Source organism: Ochotona curzoniae, unplaced genomic scaffold, assembly GCF_017591425.1.
Source record: "Ochotona curzoniae isolate NIBS_2020 unplaced genomic scaffold, NIBS_Ocur_1.0 contig_3520, whole genome shotgun sequence".
NCBI lineage: Eukaryota > Metazoa > Chordata > Mammalia > Lagomorpha > Ochotonidae > Ochotona > Ochotona curzoniae.
This window is the reverse complement of record NW_024465894.1, coordinates 23,353,937-23,366,606: the sequence shown is the minus strand read 5'-3', so window position 1 is coordinate 23,366,606 and position 12,670 is coordinate 23,353,937. Positions and strand designations below refer to the sequence as shown.

General features: G+C 39.2%; 1 protein-coding gene across 1 annotated transcript in view; it reads left to right on the top strand.

The window, feature by feature from the left end:
• The window catches only part of MACROD2 (mono-ADP ribosylhydrolase 2), a 1,602,185-nt gene that overhangs the window by 1,435,975 nt on the left and 153,540 nt on the right, over window positions 1-12,670 (top strand). Inside the window, exon 9 of the mRNA XM_040981268.1 lies at window positions 6,637-6,718. Coding sequence (XP_040837202.1) covers window positions 6,637-6,718 — 82 coding nt within the window. The remainder of the gene's footprint in view (window positions 1-6,636; window positions 6,719-12,670) is intronic.

Here is a 12,670-nt window from a genome sequence, read left to right as displayed (position 1 = left end):
TGTCTTGGTGGATAAAATACATCTTTACTCCTTTATGCCTTGATTGGTGAGTTTCAGTTGGTTTCACTGAAAATATATGGAGAGACTGCCTTTCACAGGTCAGCTTTTAAAGGGCTTTTTGACCTCCAAGTCCATGAAAATAGATTTTTTTGATTGTTGACCAAGACAACTGTAATATAAGACTTTCAACCTTTGAAAAATCCCTACTGAAGTGTAGTGTACACACAGAAAGCAGAGAGCTCTTGAGTGTACAGCCTGATGAATTATCACAAACTGAACACAGTTAAAGAAGCAACAAGCAGATCAAAGAATTGAGATCCGGTCCTTTTGCTTGATCCCTTGTCACCAGCTCTCGCCTCAGAATTACTGCTACGCTTATTCAGCACCATAAGTGATTTTTCCTGTTTCTATCCTATTTTTGAACTGTGAAGAAATGGAATCATCCAATATGTACTTTTTTTCTGGGTTATTTTATAAAATATTCTATCTCGGAGATTTACACATATGTTTACCTTTGTGTATAGCCATAAAATTTCTCATTCTCACAGCTTTGTAATACTCTGGTGCATGAGTAGATTGCAAATGTATTTATCTACTCTGCCATTTATGGGAATTTGTGCAGTTTCCAATTTGGATATAATATAAATAGCATGCTGTAAAGATTCTTGGATGTGTCCTTTTGTAAATGTACATGTTCATTCTGTTGGATACTTACCTAGGAGTAAAGTTGTCAGGTCATACAGTATAGTTAATTTATTTAGACCTTTCAGTGAAAGTGCTTGATAATCTACATTCCTTCCAAAGCTGGGTATTGTCTTCATTTCCAAAAGCTTTTTCTTAATGCATTCTAGTTCACAGAACATCATCATTGCTATTGTGAAACTAATAAATACTTTCCCTGAAAGCATGAATAGGTGACCATGAATGACTCATACTGTTTATGTAGTACTTTTCTGCTTTGTAAAATCATCCAGAATCTTCTGTAGTTCTATGTTTAGGCTTCTGGAAAACCTAGAAAAAAAAGCTCCTGCATAAATATATTAATTTTTGGTTCTGGAAATAACATTTTGGAAAGTTACCTGCTACATATCTATATTTTAGACATAGTCTAAACATGTACTCAGTATTTGCAGAGTTCATGTGGTGGATTAGGAGCTATGGAGATGTGTACCACAGAATTCTTTCACCAGACACGCATATGAATTTACTGACAAGTTCTTTTAATATATATATATTCATATTCATTTGTATTCATATAAATATTTATACATTATATATATGTATACACACATGAAACCTATTATAAATATAAGAAGTTAATTACAAAGGATTGTATATATGCTTTAGGAAGACCACTGAAATGATGGATTAAGACTGATAAAAATTGACATTAAAGAGAGTAATTGAAATTTGAGCAGCCTTAATAGGTTGTACACCTCCATAAAGAAACTTTGTTATTTGTTGCACTTCACTGCCTTTCTCTGCATGATATTCAGAGAAGTCATATTAAAAATGACATCTCTTGGGGTTTAATCAGGGAAGGAGAACTCTAGGAGTGATCTGATCTGGAATCGAGGCATTTAGTATTGTCATTCAATCTTGCACGATGGTGGGAGAACTGGGGAGGTAAATTTCTAGAAGGGGAAGTTTTCAGCAGAGAAAGGCTTCTAACCAGGGTTTGTTCGGGAACAGGTGCAGATGCCCAGCAAAGGCTATTGTCTTCAACTTCTGAATAGGCTTGTTGGACTAGACCAGCAAGGCAGACGGTGCAGGGTTCAGTTGGATGCTAAGTAGGAAAGAGAAAGAATAATAAGGAAGCCATGAAGGAATACTGGAATGTATGAGGAACACCTGGCATGTGTGTGTATTTTGCACTGCCTCAAAGCTTAGATGTAAGTGGCCCTGCAGCAGGGACCACCCCACTTGCTGCAAAGCAGGATGTGTGTCCAACTCAGATGCTAAGTGTCAGCCACAGGCAAACCAGCAGGGGCAGAGAAGCTGCTGTACCCTGAACCAGTGATGAGCAGCATCGGGCGTGGCCCTCCCAGAATCCTTTCCCACCATCCCAGCTCAGGGGCTGCTGCTCTACTTCTGTCCTGTCAATCTCACAGAAATTTCTCTGTGGCCAACCCTACTGCCAAAACCATTCAGAGAAGTGTGGCTGCAGGTTAATTAAATTGACATAGTATAAAAGACTTACACAGAGATGTAACAGAGGTATAGAAAGGGAAAAAAAAACCTTATAAAATCATGAAATTCAATCCTTCAATTATGAAGATGCAAAAACCAGGGCACAGGGTGACAAGGCTTTGTCCTGTGCCACCAAGCTAGTGGCAATACTAGGAACTCAATCCCAGGAGTGTCCATCAAAGTGCAGTCACAGAAAGAATTCTAGAGGAGATATCAAGAGACCTGAGTTTCTGTCACTATTTTTCTGGCCTTGGGAAGAAGAAAAAAATCACTCAGTGTCTGAATTTCTGTTTTCTAATGAATGAAGAGCATATGAGCTAAGCCTAATTGAAGGTGCTCCTGTACCATCTGATGGAGCTAGTTAGCCTCCTTGGAATTACTGTTTCACTGAATGATTCTACTTGTAAAAACAAAATGAATACATGCTCCTGGGTGACCTCTTAGAAAGACCTGGAGTTACTTCTCCCAGGGGACTTTGGATGTCACATATCAGCTTTTGTTTCCCATTGTCACAAACCCCTCAGATTCCAGAAGAAGAAATATAGTTCCCAGTTCTCAAGGAGATACTGTCATCACAACATTGCAAGAATAGCCATGGGGCAGAGAGCTCACTGCATACCATACTGGAAAAATCTGTCATGAACAATGATCAAATGCATGACGAGTTGATCGATAACAGCTGGCCAGCCAAATGAGATTTTGTCCAACTACACCCAGCAAATATGTATGCGTATATTTGCATAATTCTTTACACTTTTGCATACATTTTAAGTACTTAGTCAATGAGGTTAATTCTTGGATAGCCTTTTCTTTGAAGATATTTTCAGTGTTATGCCTAAGGGTGAGGGCAGGGAACTGGGCCACTCAATTATTTTAAAATAAAAGTGCTTCAACCTAATCATTCATTTTCTTTCTGGGAAAATATATCAGGCTGCTGAAACTTGGACCCAAACTATTTCCATGGTAACGGAGCCTGTGAGCTAAAAGATGAAGTATAATTCTGTGCAGTATTTGAAAATTTTTGCTGTAAGTCTGTATGTGTTTTAAAAGTGCACTTAAGAAGCCCTGTATAAGGGCTTGATTGGCTAATCCTCTGCCTTGTAAGCATCGGGATCGCACATGGGTGCCAGTTCATGTCCTGGCTGCTCTACTTCCCATCCATTGCTCTGCTTGTGGTCTGGGAAAGCAGAAGAGGATGGCCCAAAGCCTTGGGACCCTGCATCCACGTGGAAGACCTGGAAGAAGCTCCTGGCTCTTGGCTTCAGATGAGCTCATCTTAGGCCATTGCAGCCACTTGGGGAGTGCTCCAACAGATGAAAGGTCTATCTTTTCAATAAAAATGAATAAATCTTAAGAGTGCACTTGGCAGCACTAAATGGTATTATCAGTAGGTCTCCCAAACCTAAATTCATACACACCCATGCACTTATTTACACCTATATGCTATACCCACGTGTGCTTAAAAATCTGATAATATTTATCAGATAATCATCTCATTTCTAAAAATGATCTGCTTTACTTAATTGAAAGAAGAGTTCCAGAGAAAGAGAAATCTTCCATTCTCTGGTTGACTCCCCAAATGATCACAAGGACCAATAATAGACCAAACAAGCCCAAACTCTTATCTGGGTTTTCCATGTGGGTGTCAGAGACCCAAGAATTTGGATCATCCTTCATTGCTTTTCCAGACACTTTAGCAGGGAGCTAGATGGGAAGAAGAGCAGGTAGACCTCAAACAAGTACCCCACAAGGAATGCCAGCCTTGACATGCTGTGCCAAAATACTGTCCCCTGAAATAATTATCTTAAATACCAAGGGACAATAGGTAGCAATGTTCAGTTCCCTCTTATTAAAGCTGCATTAAATCAAAAATTCTTGCATTCAGTCTTGGTTGTAGAGAGGTAACTTTAAAAGTAATCCATGTGAAGTCTAGAGAAGAAAAAAAAGTCAGTAATAGGTACAGAAGTGAGACTATCTGTCATCTGAAAACTGGAGGTTGTTCCCTGCAAGTCTAGAGTAGAGTGTGCCTAAGGGAAGATAGTAAAGCTGAATAGAATCTTGTTACATATTTTAATTGTGAAGTATTTCCAATACATGGAAAATAATGCATCTATGTCATATTCTATATTACATATTGATCATATAATATATTGATCATATTATATATGCTTTTTTATTATGTGTTGATTATATTATGTATTGATTATTTTTGTTAAGTTTGAGGAGATTGAGAATGAGGCGGGGGTGGCTTTTAGTTCAGGCAAAGGGTTTTATTTATCAGAGGAAAGAGTGTGATGGACCACATGGTGAGATGACCTATGAGGGAAACAGCCACTCAGAGTAATAGCTTTTACATATATTAGGGGCCTGGGATGGGAGATTGCAGCAGCTCCTGAGTCTGCACATGCCTGTGTATTCATCATGTTGGGTGTCGACCTTCTATGCAGAGACATGGTCAGCGTGTTTCAGCATTGCAAACATTTCTGGATGGGAGTTTCTGCTTGACTTCAGCAGGATGATGGAGTCACTTCTGCTCTGCCAAACCTAACTGTATCTTTCTCAGATACTTTCAAAATGAGAAAACATTAAGCTTTCAAACTCTCACCTTCCTTTTCCTTTATCTTCCCTGTATTCCCAGAAATTTTCATCCCATTGTATGTGAGCTTGAGCTGACAATGATTCATGGAGCAGGAGATGTGGATGACAGGTGTTTGGGAATCTCCTGAATGGGCAGGAGGAAGAAGCCTTTCATTTGAAGGGTGTAGAAGTGACGAAACTATTTGGTCAGTTAAAGTGGAATGGAGAATAATATCTACTTGGATTCTCCTCCTGGGAAGTCCTTAGTGAGAGATTAGTTTCCAAGTTCTACTGGCCAACTTTAGGTTTCATTTTTTTATCATCTTCATTAACATTTTTTGGTACACAAGTCCAGGACTAGAAAGCCACCTCAGCCTAGTGATCTCTCAATTGATTATTGCTTCAATACCTAAGAATAGATTCCCAGACTGTTGGGACTCAGGGTTGAAGAACTTGTACAAGTGATAGAATATATGGCCTTTTGAGAATGGGCATTATGATTTCAAGCAGCAGCAGGGCATATTAGTCCCTGGGAGGCATGGAGTTGCATATTCACTATTGTGCAAAGTTAACTGTCTAAATTTATAGTTGGCCTGGGGAATGATTTGGTGGTAATCGTGTTCACATTTGGAGAAAATGCTAATAATAGGCACTGCACACAAAGCTGAATAGAAGGGTTGTTATATACTCTAACTCCCCAGTGGCTTTTAGAAGGACTGCATGGTCTTTCCTGAGTGCAGCATGGAAGTGAACTGGTAACCCAGAAGATGGCACACCCTAGATGAGGTCAACACTGAAGCAAATTTAAGGGAACCAAATCTCTGCTCTTGCATCAGGAAACCCTGGTTATCCCTACAACCTAACCACCACTCTCTGTGCATAGAGATCCCTATTACTGGGAACTATCCTACCTGGCTAGCAAAATCTGTATGTCACAGCATGATTGGGCTGAGGGACTAGATGGGTGAAATCCACTTGCTTTTCTGTCCTATTTGTCTGGCTGTGTGCATGCCCAACTTCCATTTCTCTATAGCAAGGAGAAATGGCTCATGTGATGCTCTATTCAGTTGACTAGTTCAAGTTACTTTTTTATACTGCTAAAATAAAGGTATTAAGAAGTATCTATTTTCAGCACACAAAATTGTGTTTTTGGTTTAGCGTCAGATATATGTGACCAACAATGCATATCCCATTCCTCATGCTGTTTACATTGCTCTGTGAATGTTTCAAAGGACCTTTTAGATGCAGAAACTCTCTCAAAATGGAAAAAAAGGAACCATACACAGATTGTATTTTTGAGATGGAATTTGCTCGTTCAATAATATCTACCAAATCAAATGTCATATTGACCTTTTGTCACCAGCAACTAATTGTATTTTATTTCTCTTGCATTTCAAGTATGTTAAGCCTAGAGCAAGTGACTTTGTGCAAAGTAAGCTGCAAAGATGCTTTTTAGGCTGTGTTCAGATTATAACTGGTCTGATAAATATATTTGTCTAACAAGGGTTGGACAAAGCTGTTTATTTGCTGACATATTTTATCGCCATTCTCCTGTATACCTCTCATATAGCTTTTTTAATGGTATGAAAATCTAGATATCCTGTTGGAATCTCAAATCTTATTTATAGCTTACTGCAAAGTGGCCTATTTTCATTTATTTCTGATTTGATTTCTGTAACCCAAGAACCCATCTCTCTCTCTCTCTCACACACACACATACACACACACACACACACATCTGAATATCACTTAAGGTATAGTTATCACTGCAGCACTGAAAATCTGTATAAGAGTTTCCATTCTAAAACAATGTCTTGGAAGGAATTACAGTATTTCCATTCACTATGAGTGTTTGTTGTTTGCCTTTAGGTGGATCGGGTCATCTTCTGTGTCTTCTTAGAAGTTGACTTTAAAATCTACAAAAAGAAAATGGCTGAGTTTTTCCCTCTAGGTGAGTAATGTCATTTGTTTTTCTTTGTAATTGGGGTCTGGAGAAATGGAATCGTGTCTGTATTTCAATTTAGTTTCACACTTTAGAATTGTTCAAAATGTGAATTCCCACCCAATCATCACCATTGTGGAGGTGTATCTTAGTCTCTTAGAACTGAACTAGGTGACAACAAATCTGGATCTGTAGATGTCCCTGCTCCATGAGGGGATTATTTTTCTCTGGGAAGCCAGTTCATCTCCTTGAGTGAAGCCGTCTCACATTGTATTGACCCAAATGTCTTCTAGAGAAACTTTCTCTGGCCCTCATTTGCATGATCTTTGTCTCCTTTCAGATCCTCAGGCCCCACATTAATCACGATAAACACCTTTGTTGGAAATTACAAGGAACCTATCTGGTTTTGTGGTCAGAATTCAAACTGTTTTTGCATCCCAGCCCCATCTCCCACCCCTAAGTGTTATTTTCCCCAATTGCAATGATTATGACTGCACTTTCTGGACAATCTAAGAATGGTAGTCATTTGTCTTATTGCACATTTCCTTTTAGAAAGTAGAAGGTGCCACATGGGTTACTACAGAGCCTGGAACAATAGGTTTACAGGGATTGAACATACCATTAGTTAGATATGGGCAATTTGAATATTTACCCTCACTCTCCTTCTTCCAGTCTATTAAGATCGAGGCTTGTTTAATGCCTTGTTATTTTTATAGTGCCATTAAAGTCACAGTGCCTCGGCCATGGTGAGAATTACTTCCAGGAAATCTCAAGCTACTCTGAGCATCATTGGTCTTGGCCTCACAGAGAGCTTTCCTTTGAGAGCTCCAGATCAGTGTGGAGTTGCTTTCTGTGTAATGGACAACTCTGGCAGGTGGGAAGCAATGAAGAAAGGGTGTGTGAGAGCCAAGCATTGATGCACACACCCTTTCCACAGATGAGGGAAGGGCACAGGTAGCTGTGGAGAATGGCAGCAGAAAACCAACGGTGGTGTTTATAGCTCCAAGTGCCCCATGTCCTTCTGTGTAACTTGTAACCCATCTGCCTAACTTAGAATTGACAGGTGACTCGCTATATGTATATGATTTGAGGACTGAAAGCATTTCCCTAACTGAAACACAACGTTAATTTTTCAGGGACTCCCATATGACAGAATTGTAGTTACAATCCTCCATCCTTTACTTCTTCCCTCTCTTCCTTCTCCTCGTCTCACTTTTCTTCATGTTTTCAGCATATTCATGTTCTACAGAGAGTAAAGCACATGATGATTCTTTATAAGTAAATAGTTGGTGACAAGAGTTAATCTAATAAACTCTTCTTGACATGATATGGTGGCTTTTTGTCTCCTTCAATCTCTCCCATCTTTTCTCCTGATGACCTTTAGAATTAGAGTGAGCCTGCATTCTGAAACATTCTTACAAGAAAATGCTCATTAGGTAAAAGCTGTGACATTTTACATTGTGTGCTGCAAATTGTCTTATGCCTTATCAATAACACAGTAGAGTTTGAGATTTTATAAATTTGATATTCCTTGATGTTAGCATGTTTTAGGCCACTGAGGCCTCAACCCTCAATCCCAGTGGGACTGGGCTCAGGTGGGTGCTCTCAAGGCTAGGGCAATGTTCACTGCTCTGGAACACCCCTCCCCTTGGTCATTCCAAAGGGCTAAGACAAGGACTGTAAACTTTACCAAGGAGCCTTTCTGTATCTTGTCCACCTGAGTTCCCAGGGAGTACTTTGCACCTCCACCGGCAAGCAGCTAAACAAGGAAGGAACTCTGCCTGCTCCAGAAACAAAATGAAACCTAGCTTTAAACCCTCAACCTTGTTTCCCAGCAGGCTGAACCCCCACTCTATTTACCCCCTTACCTGCCACCCCTGAAATAGAGACTTTTCTACTCTAACTGGTTGTTCCCTTGCCTTCTCCAAATCTAAGAAATTCTAAAACATAACACTTGCAATATTTGGAAATAATGATACCATAACCCTTTTTGGTATCTTCTAAAAGGAAAACTTGTTTTTGAACAGACAAGAAAAATAATTGCGAAATTATGAACCATTGATACAAATCTGTCCATTCATAGGTACAGAGCAAAAAATCATCCTGCAAATTTAGAAAAATGAGACAGTTTTAGGGACATAGAATATATTGATAACCATGCAAGTAAATTATGGTTTGAAAAATTGCTACTTTAAATGAATTCAAAGCTACATCTCAGTACTCAAGTGAAATAATAATAAAATCAGCCTCAGCTTTGTCTCAGGGCTTTGAAACATGATGTGGTCATGCAGTTATTTCCAGTGCATATCTGTAATGGTAAAGACATTTTAGATGTACTTTAGATGCCAAAAATCCCCAAAAGTTGTGGAGTATATCTTCAGCATTGCAGGATCATCCATTTGCAAATGTTAAGTATCCAATATAAAATAGAAATGATCCTAATGGAATGTGTGACTGCTAATATAGATGATATATATTATATTCCCTTAGTTTGAATTTATGATTAATTCATAACCATATTATATTTGATTAGAATATAATTTTTCTGATTTGCCCTGTATTTCCTGAGTCTGATTTATTTAGAATGTCTTTAACTAAGGTTCATGTTTCTTACCAATGCAGTAATGATGATAGTTTGGGGGAAAAAATCAATTTGACTTTAAACCAAATATTTTTGTTTTGGGGTACTTTCATCCAATGTTGATAAATTTATTTATTAGAAATTTAAGGAAATGTAAACAATAGAAGTTAGACTAGAAAAGAACACAGTGAAAGTAAGATACGTGTGAAAGTACTACCTAATATTGATGATGGAACAGCTAACATTTAAGGATGTGTTCTATCAGTCAGGATAGAATAAGGATGCCCCATTATTTCCTTTAAATGGGCTGTACTAGTTAGTCTTCATGGTAATCCTGAGGAAATAGGCATTATATTTACTCCATATTGTGACTGCTATTTTCAAGATTTCTTTCTATTCTGGTGTTGAAGTCTTTCTCTCAAGAATGGTCTTAGCCCAAGATAATCACTCCCTTAGCCACAATTCAGGCAGTTTGAGTGCCTGTATCAGGGGAGACATAATGAAGAAATAAAACCAAAATAAACGAACCAGAATAAATTCTTGCCTTAAAGGTCTCAGAAAGGTTACAGGTGCTGTCAGGAGACCCAAAGGAAATCTGGAGCCAGTAGAGTGGGTCAGGACAGGCAGACAAGGTGGAGGTGATGAGGTAATATGCATGTTCGCTTCCTGTATGTTAGACCCTATGCGCTCCTTCAGGGCAATAGATCAGTTACTCTAAGAAAGAATGCCCATAGGCAATTGGTGACGGCCTAGAAGTTGGGATGCCAGTTAGGATGCCAATTAGGATACCCAATCCTAGTGCAAGTCCCACCTCTAGCCTAGATTTCTATCTCCATCTAATCTAATGTTTCTGATTATCGCAAATGAAAAAATAAAAAGGAAATGTATTTATGATTTAGGTTGACTGTTTGATTTTATCATAACCTATGAGATGTGCTGATTTAGGGGCCAGTAGGATAAGGAGAAAGTCATCTTTTTCATAAACAACAAAACAAAGAGAGCTTTTTTAAAAATTTTTATTTTGAATATCAGATACATAAAGAGATCTTCCATCCACTGCTTCACCCCAAAGTGTCACAATGGCAGAAATCAACAGAGGCCAAGTCAGGACCCAGGAACTACATCCAGGTCTCCCACAGAGTGGCAGGGTTCCAAAATCTTGAGCTACCTTCTGTTTCATTTCCAGGCATATTAGCAGAGAGCTTGACAGGAAGAGAAACAACCAAGACTTGAAACAGTGCTCAATATGGGATGCCTGGGTCACAGATATAAGCATAATAAATCGTGCCACAAAGCCACTTTTTTTTTGTAGATTGATTCATTTGACCTGAAAATCAGCATGACAGTGAACAGGAAGGAGGCAGACAAGCAGACTTAGGGAAGACAGTGTCTATCTGCTGGTTCATTCCCCAAATGGTTGAAACGGCCTGAGCAGAAGCCAAAACCCAGTGGCTCCATTCAGGTGGCCATCATCCACTGACTCCCAGGCAAATGAGCAGGAAGCCGGATCAGAAGCACAGCGTAGGCGGGACTTGAAACCTCAAGGTGTCGCTCCTGACACACACATTCAGAGTGGCACACAAACATGAGATGCAGGCATCTCCGATGGTGGATTGAGTCCCTGTGCCACAGCACCCACCTCAGAAGTGAGCTGCCTGTTTACCAACCAACAGTGGCTGAGTACCACCGGTGTTTCAAATAACTTATGCAAGATTGAAAATAAGGCATGTTGAGGAAAACAATGATACACAGCTAGGAAGCCACAGAGCTCTTATTGATACAGAGAAAAGTGTCTTTGCCCAGGACATGATAGGTGAGTCATCCCAGAACACTTTCTGAGAAATCCAAGGTGATCTTCCAGGCTGCACATCCAATTTTATCTGCTGCTCATTATTTTTCAAAACTGCCTGGTCCCACTTTCTTCTAGTACTTGTTAATGTCCTCAGGGAAGTTTTCTTACTTGAGTCAGTTAGATCTTTCATCATGAATCTCAGAATTCAGTGTTATCCAAATCATCCAGGGAATGTGGTTCTAGACATGCAAATAAGTGGTAATGGGGAAGCCTTGTAGAGCTTTCTGCAGGATCTCTTACACAGCAACTACAGAAAAAGAGTGAAAATTGCCTGTGTTGGTTTACTGAATCTGAAGAAAACAAAACAAATATCACAAAGTTGTTGGCTTAAAACACAGAAACATCTTTTTTTCCTTCGTAATGTTCAGGGCTAGGAGCCCAAAATTTCTTCTGAGGCCTCTCTCCTTGGCTTGTTGGTGACCCATCTCCTTCATCATGTAGTTTCACCATATTGTCCTTCTTTTTTCTTTTTATGTATTTTTTTCTTGGAAAGGCAAAGAAACTGAGAGTGAAAGAAAACATCTCTACTGGTTCTCTCCCCAAATGGTTGCAGCAGCCAGGGCTGGACCATTTGAAGTCAGGAGCCAGGAGCTTCTTCCAGGTCTCCCACGTGAGCACAGGGGCTCAGTGACTTGAACTCTCCTAACCTGCTTTCCCAGGCCATTAGCAGTGAGCTGGATCTGGAGTGGAGAAGCCAGACTAGAACCAGCACCTACATGGGGATGCTGGCATTGCAGACAGTGACTGGTCCCATAGAGTTGCCTTTTTTCCTCCCTTCTCTTCATAAAGGACACGAGTTATCTTGAATAAGAACACACTGTAATGACTTTGCTATATCATAACTGTCTATTTAAAGGCTCTATCAAAGGGCAGAAACAACACAAAGCACAGAGAATTAGGATCATTTAGGGTAAGGAGAGGGACACAATTTAAAAACAGTGACCATCACAAAAGGGTGTTAAATACCTTAAACAAGAGAAAATAAAATAAAAAGAAAGAAATAGAAATCACAATGACTTTTAAAAACAGTTTTCTATTTTACTGTGGGGTGAAACACATTTGACTTCTTTCTTCCAGATGTATTATTTGGAAGCGGAACCTGGCAGCTTTATGGAATTATCATACACTTAGGTTGCAAATAATTCATACTTACTGTGCACCATTACAGAACCTACTGCAAATGATATTTGTGTGATTCAACTCAGAGAGCTCTTTGTTCTCTATATAAAAGGTTTGTAGTTTTCAGTGTGTAGGATTTATTATGTATTGTTTCCATTGAATTTAAAAGCAAGACCATTCCTAATCCAGAATATGAAAACACATTTTTTAATCAGAGTCTGAGACCTCATAAAGAGCCCATGGATATTCACTTGCGTCATAATAGCAGGAGGAACTGAGAATATTTTAACTCTGATGTTGGAAACTGAAAGATCCTCTTTAGAGAAAGTCTGATTTGTTCATCACAGGGATGGTTTTTCCATCCAGGAGACGTTTTCAGACATTTTTTGCTTTTCCCACCTTGGGGAAG